The following is a 15,211-nucleotide window of genomic DNA, read 5'->3' as shown; positions in this document are numbered from 1 at the left end:
TTTCTTTTCCTTGGAACTAAGTACTGTGTAACATTCTGTTAGCTAAAGGCAGTGATGTAGAAATTGATTATTAAAAATAAAAGAGGAATTTATTTCATAAGGATGAAAATTACTTAGTGTCAAGGAAGTTATGATTTTCAAGATGCTTTACATAACAAATTATGTTTCTTTGCAAGGAAGTACATTTTGTTTCCTGGGAATAAATTTAAGCATCTTCTTTTTACCCATCCTGATTAATGAGAACTGAGAATGAAGGAAAGGTATACAGTTTTAAAGAGAATTCCTTCTGTTTGCCATGTGTAGTCATAAACTTGGTGACCTGTATGTCCTCAAACTTCCTGGTTAAATGTTTATTAAAATATTATTACCCAGATGAGTAATCACAGTTAAATAGCCAAGAGGGTATTTTTTATAGACAGTGAAAGACATTTTTTTCTTCCTAAATTATGAAGCCCTGTACTCTTTATCAAACAGAATATATTTGAATTTCCCATTTATTTTTCATGTTTTAGTCTTACTTTTTCTCTCTCTGTCTCTTCTGTATTTCTAGATCCTTTGTATAACAGATTATAAAATCAGAAAAATTCCTCCTTCAAAAACAGTATCATGTCATATTAATAAACTTTCTGTCTCTTTTCCCAGAGTGGCCTAGGTATCATACTGCTGTTCACTTATCTTGAACATTTAGTCCATATAAACTCAATTGCACAAAGAAAAAAAAAAAGATTCCACAAATTCTACTTCTGTTCCTCATTGTCCATGCATGACCCATTTCTGTCTTTCATCTAATCCCATGATAATATCAAATGACTACGTTGGACGTCTGCAACTTAACACTGATTTTACCTATTGATTCAAAGGATGTTTTGACTTTCTCACTGGTGTGACGTCAACATCAATTTGCATGGAATTCTGTAATTCATTGACTTATGGTGCAAGTTCTTTTCTTCAGTATTTATTATACCTGACTAATTTTTTTTTCATTTGTCCTGATCATTAGTAAAGAGAGTGGGGCTAGGGAGGTATTGCTGTACTTTCTAAAACTTTTAGTCTATGGTTCTGGTTTAATGGGAATACTGATGAGCTGTCAAATGCTTCATTTTAATTTAAATAATCTGTAGTATTAAGTCAGGCAGTTTTTCATACTATGAATAGCTCTTTTAAAAATAATACTGAAAGAATGATGTTCATTTTAGTCTTGGATCCATGATCTGAGGACAGTACTGTAAAATAAATAATGTAAATAGTGTAAACATTTCAGATGCTATCATCTACTAATATGAAGCTGATCCTCACTCACCCCTCACCTGTGCCAGGTATGCAATGATCTTGGGAAGGAATAGAGCCCTGACGCCCTAACCAGTACCTATTCCTCCACCTGTCATCATTAAATATTCTCCCTTAAATTAGTATAAGTGGATTACAAATTATGTTTATTATTTATTTACTTCTTTTTATTTTTATACACATGCATACGCACTCCACTCCAGTACTCTTGCCTGGAAAATCCCATGGATGGAGGAGCCTGGTGGGCTACAGTCCATGGGGTCGCTAAGAGTCAGACTCGACTGAGCAACTTCACTTTCACTTTTCACTTTTATGCATTGGAGAAGGAAATGGCAACCCACTCCAGTGTTCTTGCCTGGAGAATCCCAGGGACGGGGGAGCCTGGTGGGCTGCCCTCTATGCGGTCGCACAGAGTCGGACACGACTGAAGCGACTTAGCAGCAGCAGCAGCATACTGAGTTTCTTTCACTTCTAATAAAATTAGTTGTTTCCCATAAACCTCTTGATTTGATATTTATTGTGTAAATTGTCCTTATCCTTTCTTCCAGTTATCTACTAGGGTTGTATTTCTTTAAAATGTGTAGAGTTCTTAGTGGACTGAAGATGTTATTCTTTACCTGCCATTTACTGTCGATATTTTACCAGTGTGACATTTGTGAAGGCACTTGAAGGTTTCAGGTATCCTGATCAGTTGATCTAACTTTTTTCTAAATTTGGAAATTCTTTTTTTTATTCCAAGATAGTTTAAGTATTTGTTTTCATTTTGTTCTAATACTTACAGTTTAATCTTTTTAAAATAACTCTATTTATCTACTGTTTTTAATATGGGTTCAGCTCTATATTTTTTTCTTTTTTCCATGGATTGAATAATTCATCAAAAACTCATTAATTTTTGTATTTTCTTTTTCACTTTTTTTTTTTACTACATGTACTTAATTTATTTCAGAACTGTCCACTACATTTCATTCATTTATATTTTGAGTCATGAAGCATTATCCTATAATTTGAATTAAATTTTATTATTTTAATATACTTTAATAACCACTAGGGAATATTTATCCCTTCTGGTATTTTGATTCTTAGTTTATTCTCTCAGATAAAATTTGGGTTCTTTTTTTTTTTCAATATCTTTAAAAAATGCAAACAACTTTTGATTGAAATTGAGTTAAACCTATAAATTTATTTGGGTAGAAATGAACATAATTTTATTGAATTAACTTCTCAAACAGCATTTTATGTTCATCAGTGAAGCTTTACCATTTCCGTGTATGATTATCAAACATTTCTTGATAATGTTCAAAAGCATAATACTTTTTGTTGCTATTATGAACAGCTTCTTTGTCTTTTGTTGTCAAAGTCAATGCAATTGAATAGAAAAACTAATATATATAAACATGCTTTACAATATGTTTTGTTAGCATGAGAGCTTCTTATTGGTAAGGAGTTCTTTCAGTGCTACACATGACTAGTGAATGACTAGACAGAGAAATGGAATTTATTCCTCTTGGTTGATATCTTGCATTTTCTTAATATTCTTCATGGTAAATGTTATTTTTGGCAAATAAATATCATGATCTGAAGGAAAGTAGCTCAATGCTGTTACAATTCTGGAAGTAACTTGATAATGTCTTATAGTCTGTGTTTTTATAAAAATCTATATTTGTAACTTTGGGGGCATATTTCAGATTAAATAATTTTTGCTCCTTAGAACTCTCATATTTTTGTGATTTATCAAAACAGAATTTAAAATTATTGATATTTTGGGCTTCTGGTTCTTATTATTTCTGACAGTAGGCTAGGCTACACTAGCAGATTTCTGCAGGATGTTTTGTTAAAAAACTACAAGTTTAATACCACGTAAATAAAGTTTAACATGGTTTAACATCTCTCTAGAATGTTCCTGACACAGACTAGGAAAGCTGTACATTAGCAGACTTGTTTAGTCATACAATGATATTAAAATATCCTCAAAACAATGAGTAATTGAAATATTAGCTATCAAGCCAGAAGTTGATTTTTTTTTTTTTCAGTCCGTTTTCAGGACACAAGTTAACCTTAAAAATGCATTCTAATATACAATAGGTACAGACAAATAATTTTTGATTCCACTATACAAGGTACTTAGAATAGTTAAATTCATACAGTCAGAAAGTACATTGTTAGATGCAGGGGGTAGTGGTTAGGTTGGGGAGGACTTAGTGTTTAATGGGGACAGTTTCACAGTTGAGGAAAATGAAAGATTAGGGAGATGGCTGATGGTGAGAGTTGCACAACAATGTGAATGTACTTAGTGTCATAGAAATATACAGTTAAATATGCTTAAAATAGTGTGTTATGTGACTTTTACAATAATAAAAAAGAATTTTTAAAAAGAGGTGTATTACTTTAGATATGTTAATTTATATTCGTAAGGGCTATTTAATACCTTACTGTTAAAACATAGGTTTCAAAAAGCCTGCTGCTGCTGCTAAGTTGAACACTTCAGTTGTGTCCGACTCTGTGCGACCCCATAGACGGAAGACCACAGGCTCCCCCGTCCCTGGGATTGTCCAAGGCAATGACACTGGAGTGGGTTGCCATTTCCTTCTCCAAGACATGAAAGTGAAAAGTGAAAGTGAAGTCTCTCAGTCATGTCTGAATCTTAACGACCCCATGGACTGCAGCCTACCAGGCTCCTACAGTCCATGAAAGAGTAGAAACTGTTGCCATGTAAATAGGTATAATTTAATTTACTGTCAAGAATTTGCTGGCAAGATTTTAATTTACTGGCAAGAATACGCAGAAGAACTATACAAAAAAGATCTTCATGACACAAATAATCACGATGGTGTGATCACTCACCTAGAGCCAGACATCCTGGAAAGCGAAGTCAAGTGGGTCTTAGGAAGCATCACTATGAACAAAGCTAGTGGAGGCGATGAAATTCCAGTTGAGCTATTTCAAATCCTGAAAGATGATGCTGTGAAAGTGCTGTACTCAATATGTCAGCAAATTTGGAGAACTCAGCAGTGGCCACAGGACTGGAAAAGGTCAGTGGCCACAGGACTGAAAACTGGCATTGCCAGTCCCAAAGAAAGGCAATGCCAAAGAATGTTCAAACTACCGCACAATTGCACTCATCTCACACTCTAGCAAAGTAATGCTCAAAATTCTCCAAGCTAGGCTTCAACAGTACATGAACCGTGAACTTCCATATGTTCAGGCTGGATTTAGAAAAGGCAGAGGAACAGAGATCAAATTGCCAACATCCGTTGGATCATTGAAAAAGCAAGAGAGTTCCAGAAAAAACATCTACTTCTGCTTTATTAACTACGCCAAGGCTTTAGACTGTGTAATCACAACAAACTGTGGAAAACTGTCCAAGAGATGGGAATTCAGGACCACCTGACCTGACTCTTGAGAAATCTGTATGCAGGTCAGGAAGCAACAGTTAGAACTGGACTTGGAACAACAAACTAGTTCCAAATCGGAAAGGAGTACATCAAGGCTGTATATTGTCATCCTTCTAATTTAACGTATATGAAGAGTACATCATGGGAAATGCTGGGCTGGAGGAAGCACAAGCTGGAATCAAGATTGCTGGCAGAAATATCAATAACCTCAGATATGCAGATGACACCACCCTCATGACAGAAAGCAAAGAAGAACTAAAGAGCTTCTTGATGAAAGTGAAAGAAGAGAGTGAAAAAGTTGGCTTAAAACTCAACATTCAGAAAACTAAGATCATGGCATCCGATCCCATCACTTCATTTCAAATAGATGGGGAAACAGTGGAAACAGTGACAGACTTTATTTTAGGTGGCTCTAAAATCACTGCAAATGGTGACTGCAGCCATTAAATTAAAAGATGCTTGCTCTTGGAAGAAAAATTATAAATAACCTAGACAACATATTAAAAAGCAGAGACATTACTTTGCCAACAAGGGTCCATCTAGTCAAAGTTATGGTTTTTCCAGTAGTCATGTGTGGATGTGAGGGTTGGACCATAAGGAAAGGTGAGTTCCAAAGAATTGATGCTTTTGAACTGTGATGTTGAAGAAGACTCTTGAGAGTCCCTTGGAGTGCAAGGAGAGCAAGCCAGTCCATCTTAAAGGAAATCAATCCTGAATATTCATTGGAAGAACTGATGCTGAAGCTGAAACTCCAATAGTTTGGTCACCTGATGTGAAGAACTGACTCATTTGAAAAGACTCTGATGCTGGAAAAGATTGAATGCAGAAGGAGAAAGGGATGACAGAAGATAAGATGGTTGAATGGCATCACCGACTCAATGGACGTGAGTTTCAGTAAGCTCTGGGAGTTGGTGATGAATACGGAAACCTGGTCTGCTGCAATCCATGGGGTCACAAAGAGTCAGACACAACTGTGTGACTGAACTGAACTGAATTGAATTTACTGTCATTCCTATATTTTCTTGACCTCTGGGGGTTTCCAGGGGGCACTAGTGGTAAAGAGCCCTCCTACCAGTGCAGGAGTCATAAGACAAGCAGGTTTGATCTCTGGGTTGGGAAGATTCCCTGGAGGAGGGTGTGGCAACTCACTCTAGTACTCTTGTCTAGAGAATCCTGTGGACAGAGTAGTCTGGAAAGCTAAAGCTATTTAATACCTTACTATTGAAACATAGGTTTCAAAAGTCTATTATTCTATAAAAGAAAGACTATAAATTGTTGACATATAAAATAGGTATCATTTAATTTACTGCCATTATTACATTGTCTTACAGCTCATGGGGCATTCAGAATGGGACCACAAACGAGGGCCACGAGGATCACAGGTAAGTTTCTTTTCCTTTTTTGCATTTTTGTTGCAAACACGGAGCCATGACTTTTCTAAAACTCAAGAAATGAGGACAGAGAAGAAGAGGCACAGCAGTCATGCCATTTGTTTTCATTTTACTTAGCTGTAATTAAAGTCTGGTTTCAGATCCCAAGGGCAGATATCAGTATATTCCTCTGAAGAGCTTTCTAGTATCCCAGATTTGTTGTGTTCGTGTTCCTCTCAATAGAGATTTTATATTCATCTCATCTCTACAGAATTTATTTTGATCAGCAGCCTACTCTCTTGATTTTATGCACTTCCTTTGATAATTTTTCTATGTATTTCTTCTTGTCTCTATCTTCCTGGTTTTGGTTAAATATTTTGAAATATAATCACAGTAAACCCTGAACTAATTACAGATTTTGTCTCTAAATGAACTGTCTTCATCTTAAGGAAATAGAAAGATGAAAGGACCTATTATTTAGGAAAAGAAACAAATTATAAACCTTTCTATATTGCCAGACTGTTCTCATTGTCTTACTTTATGTCTTAGGCAAGGAGAAATATTCCATGACGCATTTATGCTTTTTAATGACCTAATTAGACAATGTGGATTTGTTTTGCTTTCATAATTACTTTGCCTGACAGAATAAAGGCTGAATTTTACACTGAGAAAATTCTCTCTCCTCCTAGGGTACTTTGTGAAGAAATAGAAAAATCACTTTTCTCTTCGTTGCCTGCACTTACCTGACTGTAAACATGCCAAATAAAAAATAACACTAAAAAAATGGTTAAGAGAAAGAGAATTGGATGTGCAGTACTGCATAAGAAAAATCATTTTGAAATATGAAATTCTCCCCAGGGTTTTATCAAGTTGACATGACCTGTGCTGTCATTAAGTTTTCATGGATAACAGCTTAATTTAGGTCACTGAGAAAGTACAACCAAGTCAGTCAGTTGTTTTTAGTGGCAAATTTAATAGCTGTGTTTTCATTTTTGTCTGATATCAATTTGATTAGTAGATAATATAAATCAGTCCAATTAAATCAGCATTATCCAAAAGAATGTATGCCTCACTTTCCCTTACTCTTACTTCTCTCTTTCTATTTTTCTCCAACAACTCACCCTTTGTACACATTTAATATTTTAAATCAGAATTTGCTGCCAAATTGGTCATGAATACACAGTAAATTGTTTGTAATTCTAGATCTATCACAGGTAAAGATGAGCACCAGCAAGAAACCCCAGGTTTCTGGGATAAGGGGGCTTCCCAGGTAGCATAGTGGTGGAGAATCCATCTGCCAATGCAGGAGACACAAGAAACATGGGTTTGATCCCCTGGCTCAGGAAAATCCCCTGGAGGAGAAAATGGCAACCCATTCCAGTATTCTTGCCTGAAATAGTCCATGGAGAGAGGAGCCTGGTGGGCTATAGTCCATGGGGTCACAAAGAGTCGGGCATGATTTACCAACTAAACAACAACAGCAGAGTATACCTTTATCTCACCTTGATTCTCAACTCAGATAAAAATTGTCAATGTCAAAAGCAAAAACAGTACGTATACATATAACTGATTCAGATTGTTGTACGGCAAAAACCTACACAGCATTGTAAAGCGATTATCCTCCAATTAAAAAGCAAATAAGTGTTTTAAAAAGCAAGAACATACACTCCAAAATTAAAAAGATATCAATTACAACAGAATAGTTTATTGGGAAATTCTAGATAAATTAAGCACAGAGTAAAACGTCTAATTCTAATTCCCCACCAGAGGCGGGGGGGGGGGGGGGGGGGGGGGGGGGGGGGAGGGAGATACTGTACTTATGTTTTAGATCATTGATCTCTTCTTATCTTGCTATTACTTCCTTGAACAATATGTCTAAAGCCTTTCAGCCATTTGAAAGGAATTGCTGACTGCATTTGAATACAGACCTCTAAGTATTTTACTAACACCACAAGGCCTCACTCAAATACCATCTCTTTAGGAAAAGAAAAGATTTAGTTTAATTGAAGACAGGTTTTTGACCACTTACTATGCGGACCGCACTGTGGTAGGTCTCAGTCTGAGGGAAAACCGAGAGACAAGTTTATTGTGTTCAGAGAGCTTACAGGGTATAGTTGGAAATAGAGCAATACTTGAGTAGATAATGTGCCTATAAGGCAGAGTGGTAGATGTAAAATTAATTATATAAACAAAGTATGATAAGAGTTTAGGTGGGACAGATTGTTGATTTATGCCTAGTGGAAATGGGAAATTTTGGTGGTGTCTGAGGTGAGCCTTCAAGGTGGTGTTACAAGATTTTAGAAGTGTAAAGAGGGAAAGGAAAAGCCTGAGGAAAAAGTCTGAACTGGCAAAATGTGGGGTTGTTTGGATATGTGTGAACTTTCTTTATAACTGCTTTATAAAACCTGACTGGCTAGGGACCGTTGCAGGAACTCCTGTGAAGGAATGATCCAGAGAATGTCATTTTTTATTGATTAGATGAGGAAGAAGTAAGGAGGGTCAGGAGTGTGAAATCCTGTACTTCACAGATGAGTGCCAGTAACCCAAGCCTGTTCACAGGGAAAATAATGAGGTTAGTGTTTACATTGTTGAGTGAGAAGTGAAGATGACAATCCCAAAAGGGAATTTCAGACGGACATTTGAGATGCTGTTCTGGGCTCTGTAGTCAGATGAAAGGGCTTCTCTGGTGGCTCAGCAGTAAAACATCTGCCTGCAATGCAGAAGTCCATCTACAGTGCAGGAGACACGGGTTCGATCCCTGGGTCAGGAAGATCCCTGGGAGAAGGAAATGGCAACCTACTCCAGTATTCTTGCCTGGGAAATCCCACGGACAGAGGAGCTTGGAGAGCTCCAGTCCATGGGGTCACAAGAGTCGGATATGACTTAGTGACTGAACCACCACCACAGCCAGATGAGAGCAGAAGATGTGAACTAAAGAGTACCAGACATACATATGATAATAGGGTTACATCAGGCAATAGATCCCAGAAGAAGAACATGAAAAGAGAAAAACAGAAGAAAGGCTGATTCTTGAGGAAGGCTCAGCATACAGGCTGAGAGGAGCCTGGGGATGGAGTTAAAACATACACACAGGCTCAGTGGAGACTAGAGGAAGGAGAACTAATGCAGAATTGAAAGTAGTGAGCATACTGACAAGCTACACTCAAAAGAGGGCTAAGACCACAAACACAGGTTCAAGAAAACAAAAAAAAACATGGGAAATGCAATTGAATGTAGTGAAGAGCAGGCCATTAGTGGGCTCTCAGAATGCACTTTCAGTCAAGCAGTGGTGGAAAGCAGAATACAGAAATTAAGAAGAGAGTTAGTGTGAGGTGGGGCTTCCTTGATGGCTCAATTGATAAAGAATCTGCCTGCAATGCAAAAGATCTAGCTTGGATCACTGGGTCAGGAAGAGCCCTTGGAGAAGGGAATGGCTATCCACTCCAGTATTCTTTCCTGGAAAATTCTATGGACAGAGGACCCTAGCAGACTACAGTCCATGGGGTGGCAGAGTCGGGCACGACTGAATGACTAACACATTCACTTAACTTTCACTTTTTGGTGTGAGATAGTGGAAAGGTCTCGTGGAGGAGTTTTGTTTTAAAAGAAAAGTAGAATTAAAAAAGAGGTGAAAAATGACAAGGTCCCAGTGTATGGCAGTGAACTATATTCAATATCCTTTGATTAACCATAATGATAAAGAATATAAAAAAGAATGGTGATGGTTTAGTTGCTAAGTCATGTCAGACTCTTGAGACCCCATGGACCATTCAATATCCTGTGATTAACCATAATGGTAAAGAATATAAAGAAGAATGTATGTGTGTATAACTGAATCACTTTGCTGTAGGGCAGAGATTAATACAACATTGTAAATCAGCTATACATCAGTAAAAAAAAGAAATAGCAATAGAAGTGAGGAAATTTTTTTTATGCCAAGATGAGATATATGTCTTACTAACTGTTAATAGCAAAGAGAATCAGTGTAGAGGAGAAACACTGGAAGTTCTCAATAATGACCTATTTAAGGACTGAGAAAACAGTGTAGTTCAGGGCAGGGAATGCACTTTCTCTTAAAGTGGTCCTTTGACACCCATTTATGTGTTTTTCTTACACTCAACCAGTCCCTACCCTGAACCCTTCCATTTACTCTAGTTCAGAAAAACTGACCATGTTCTTAAACAAATTATTACATCCACCAATAAGCACTAATGAAGAAGCTTTGGAAAGAAAGTAGAGAAATTTATACCAGAACAGGAGACAATAAATGGGGATAGGTAGTACAAAAATGAAATGTTATTTAGTCGCTAAGTCATGTCTAACTCTTGCAACCTCATGGACTGTAGCCCACCAGGTTCCTCTGTGCATGGAGTTTCCCAGGCAAGAAGACTGGAGCGGGTCGCCAATTCCTTCTCTAGGGAACCTTCTGACCCAGGGATCAAACTCACGTCTCCTGCATTGCACGCAGATTCTTTTACCCCTGGTAGCTCAGCTAATAAAGAAACTGCCTGCAGTGTGGGAGACCTGGGTTCAACCCCTGGTTTGGGAAGATTCCCTGGATAAGGGAATGGCTACCCACTCCAGTACTCTTGCCTGGAGAACTCCATGGACAGAGAGGCCTAGTAAGCTACAGTCCATGGGGTCACAAAGATTCAGATGTGACTGAGCGATTTTCACTTTATTTTACCACTGAGCCACTAGGGAAATACTGTGAGCCTGATAAGTTCAGTTTTCTTGGTAGAGAAAGAGTATATAAACTTGGGGATATTACAGTGGAAAACCTTGAATGGCAGAAAATATATGAAGTACATTTGTTTTAGATTTCCAAAAATGGGGACTGACTTGGTGTGTGAGCATCAGTATACCTGGTAGATAGCAGTGGGCTGTCACACATGTGAGGGGCAGCCTGCAAGACATATATTGGTGTTTTTCATGTAAAAAACACCAATATATGTCTTGCACTGTTTTTAACCTTCAAGGAGTCAAAAACAAACTAAACAATTTTGGCCTTCAGGAAGGAAGTATACAGTTTTATCTAAAGTCGGTATTAGCTAGGAGGAAAAAAAAAAATCATCAGCTTGTATTGAGAACATTCATCATGACCAGGATAAAGTTAAACTTCTGACTTTCCTCCTATGTGCTTCCTAGACAGAAGTTTTTCTCAAATTTGATGTCGTCTTTCAAAATTATATATGTATTATCACAAATAATAAAGTGTACCTTTCATATAAAATGCTTATAGAACAGTGAATATCTTACTTCAAGTTAAATTCAGCTCTTAATTGTATATGACTCTTCAAACTCAGCAAGAATTTAATTAACATTTATTTATTTACTCTATTCTCAATAATTCTGTGACATAATTTGTCAGCTTACTCACACATTCAGGCTAATGGTTTCTTCTTCCTTTTCTTTTTTTTCCTTTTAGTATAAGCTCTCAGATACTAGATCATCCAAATTAGGGCAGATGCTAAATGATATATAAACTTCAGCAGCAGGCAGAACTCTTTTTCTGGCAGTGTTCCCAGTAATACCAAATGAAGTCAGAGGATAAAATTCTCAGAAGGCAATTAAGTGTTTTTCTTGTTTTGTTTTCTCTTTGCTATAAATTCTTGAAGAAAAGCTTTTCAGTGGAAAGTTAAGAGAGATAATAGAAAATTGTTCTCCTTTGAAAAGCTTACGAGAGGTAAGAGGGCATTGAAGGAACCAATAGTTTCCTTGTTACTTAGCTAAGAGTCTTTGTGGGAAAAGATCACTTTGATTTGTGAATTATACTAGGAATTTTAATGTACTGGGGCATGTACTAGGAACATTTTAACGTACTAGCAATCGGTGGGCCTGTATTAATCAATAGTTAGAGACTAGCAGGTTCTTTCGTCATTTAGTGCAGTTTTGATACCTTTAACTATCAGTACAGACAAACAGATTCTGTGGTCATTTAGTGTGTGTGTATGTCTATGTGTAGTATACATACACTAATAATATATATACTAGCAACCAAGCTTTATTAATTACACTTAAGACCACTTTTTGAAGACACAACTTGTGTGTGATATGTTTAGTCTTCAAATAATTGAGGTATATTTTTAGACATGAAATTCTGGTTTGTCTTTCTAAGTGATTGAATTATAGTATGTACAACACAAGAAAATAGCTGAATATTCTGGTGGGAAAAAAGGTAATAGGTAGCAATAGACTTTTAGTATGCTTAAAAATGAAATGGAACTATAATACACTACAATTTATGGGATTATATTAGGTTGGCTGAAAAGTTTATTCAGGTTTTCTGTAACATCATACAGTAAAACCCAAATGAATTTTTTCGGCCAACCCAATAGCAAGAGCAGTTCTAAGAAAGCAGTTCCTGGAAATAAATGCCTACCTCTATGAATAATTATATGCCGACAAACTGAGCAGCTTAGAAGTAATGGATGAATTCCTAGGAGCATACAATGTACGAAGACTGAACCATGAAGAAACAGAAAATCTGAACAGACCAATAATTTAAAACCTTTCAGGATGGGGAACACATGTATACCTGTGGCGGATTCATTTTGATATTTGGCAAAACTAATACAATTATGTAAAGTTTAAAAATAAAATAAAATTTAAAAAAAAATAAAAAATAAAACCTTCCAACAAAGAAAAACCAAGGCCAGAAGGTTTCACTGGTGAATTCTACTAAACATTAACACAAACTTCTGCCAATCCTTTTCAAAGTCTTCCAAAGAATGGAAGAGGTGGGAATACTTCTGAACTCATTTTATGATGCCAGCATTTTGTTGATACCAAAACCAGAAAAGGACATGAGAAGAGAAATGTAAGTCATTACCCCTGTGAACATAGGTGCAAAAGTCCTCAACAAAATATTAGTAAACTGAATTCAACAATACATTAAAATGATCATACACCATGATCAAGTAGAATTTATTCCAGGGAAGCAAGGATAGTTCAACATCTGAAGATCAGTCAGAGTGACATACCACATTAATAGAAGAGAGAATAAGATTCTTATGATCATCTCAATAAATGCAGAAAAGCAACTGACAAAATTCAACATCCATTTATGATGTGTATATATATATATATATATATATATAAACCTCTCAACAGTGTGGTTATAGGGGTAACATGCCTCAATATCCTAAAGGCCATATGTGACAAACTCAGAGCTCACATCTCACTGCATCAGCTTTTCCTCTAAGAACAGGAACATGACAAGGATCCCCACTCTCTCCTCTTTTATTCAACATAGGATGGAAAGTCCTAGCCAGAGCAATTAAGCAAGAAAATAAATAAAAGTCATCCAAATTGGAAAGGAAGAAGTAAAATTGTTACTATATACAAATGACATGATGTCAGATCTAGAAAACCCTAAAAGTGAAGTGAAGTGAAGTTGCTCAGTCATGTCCGACTCTTTGCCAGCCCATGGACTGTAGCCCACCAGGCTCCTCCATCCATGGAATTTTCTAGGCAAGAGTATTGGAGTGGGTTGCCATTTCCTTCTCCAGGGGATCTTCCCGACCCGGGGCTCGAAGCCAGGTCTCCCGCATTGCGAGCAGACGCTTTACCATCTGAGCCACCAGGGAATCAACCAGAAAACCCTAAAGACCTCATCAAAAAGCTGTTAGAACTAACAAATTCATTGACGTTTCACAATATAAAATGAATACCAAAAATTCTGTTGTTTCTTTACAATAATAAGAAAGTATCAGAAATAAAAATAAAGCAGTTCCACTGACAATGCATCAAAAATAACAAAATACCTAAAATAAATTTAACCAAGGAGGTGAAAGAACTGTGTATAGATAATTACAAGATATTAATGAAAGCAATTGAAGAAGACACAAAGAAATGGAAAGATATTCTGTGCTCATAAATTAGAAGAATCAGTATTATTAAAATGTCCATAATATCCAAATCAATTTACATATTCAATGTAATCCCTATCAAAATTCCAGTGGTATTTTTCAGAGAATATAATAGACATTCCTAAAATTTGTATGTAACTAAAATATTTAAAATAGCCAAGCAATCTTGAGGAAGAAGAATAAAGCTTAGCATATCACACTCCCTTATTTCAAACTATATTACAAATATGTAGTAATCAAAGGGCTTCTCTGGTGGTTCAGAGGTAAGGAATCTGCCTGCAATGCAGGAGCCATATGAGACACAGATTCAATCATGTGTTGGGATGATTCCCTGGAGGAAGGCATGGCAACCCTCTCCAGTATTCCTGCCCAGAGAATCCTATGGACAGAGGAGCCTAGCAGACTACAGTTCATGGGGTCGCAAAGAGTGAGACGTAACTGAAGTGACTTAGCAGGCATAGTAATCAAAACACTGTATTACGTTAAAACAGACACACAAATCAATGGAACAGAGTAGAGAGCCCAGAAATAAACCCTCACATATATTTATGACAAAGTAGCCAAGAATATACAAAGATGATAGGACAGTCTCCTTAATAAATGGTGTTGAGAAAATTGAAGAACCACACACAAATAAAACTGGACCACTCTCTTACACAACATACAAACGTTAATTCAAAATGGATTGAAGACTTGAAGGTAAGACCAGAAGCCATAAAACTCTAGAAGATAAGTGGCAACCTCCTTGATTTAGATTGTGGTAATGATTTTTTTTAACACCCAAAGCAAAACCAATAAAAGCAGAAATAAACAAGCAGTACTATATCAAGCTAAAAATCTTCCTCACAGCAAAAGAAATCATAAACAAAATGAAAAGGCAGCCTACTGAATAGGAGGAAATATTTACAAATCATGTATCTAACAAATGGCTGATATCCGAAATATATAAAGAGCTTATACAACACTATAGCAAGACAAAAACAATTTGATGTTAAAATGAGTAGAATATTTGGATCGTCATTTTTTGAAAAGAAGGTATACAGATGCCCAATAGGTGCATGAAAAGGTGCTCAACATCACTAGTCATCAGGGGAATGTAAATCAAAACCACACTGAATTATCACCTGTTAGAATTACGTATGAAAAAAAAAAAACAAGCAAATGCTGGCAAGACGTAAAGAAAACCTTTGTGCACTGTTGATGGAAGTGTAAATGAGTGCAACCACTATGGAAGACAATGGGTTTTCCACAAATTAAAAATATAGCCACCAAATTCCACTTCTAGGTGTTT

General features: G+C 36.5%; 1 protein-coding gene across 1 annotated transcript in view; it reads left to right on the top strand.

Annotated features, from left to right (window-relative positions):
• The window catches only part of PDE3A (phosphodiesterase 3A), a 366,795-nt gene that overhangs the window by 211,804 nt on the left and 139,780 nt on the right, over positions 1–15,211 (top strand). The window contains 1 exon segment of the mRNA XM_002687752.6: positions 6,011–6,061. Within this exon segment, the coding sequence (XP_002687798.1) occupies positions 6,011–6,061 (51 nt within the window).

This window comes from Bos taurus, chromosome 5 (assembly GCF_002263795.3).
Source record: "Bos taurus isolate L1 Dominette 01449 registration number 42190680 breed Hereford chromosome 5, ARS-UCD2.0, whole genome shotgun sequence".
NCBI lineage: Eukaryota > Metazoa > Chordata > Mammalia > Artiodactyla > Bovidae > Bos > Bos taurus.
This window is presented reverse-complemented; position numbering and strand designations above follow the sequence as displayed.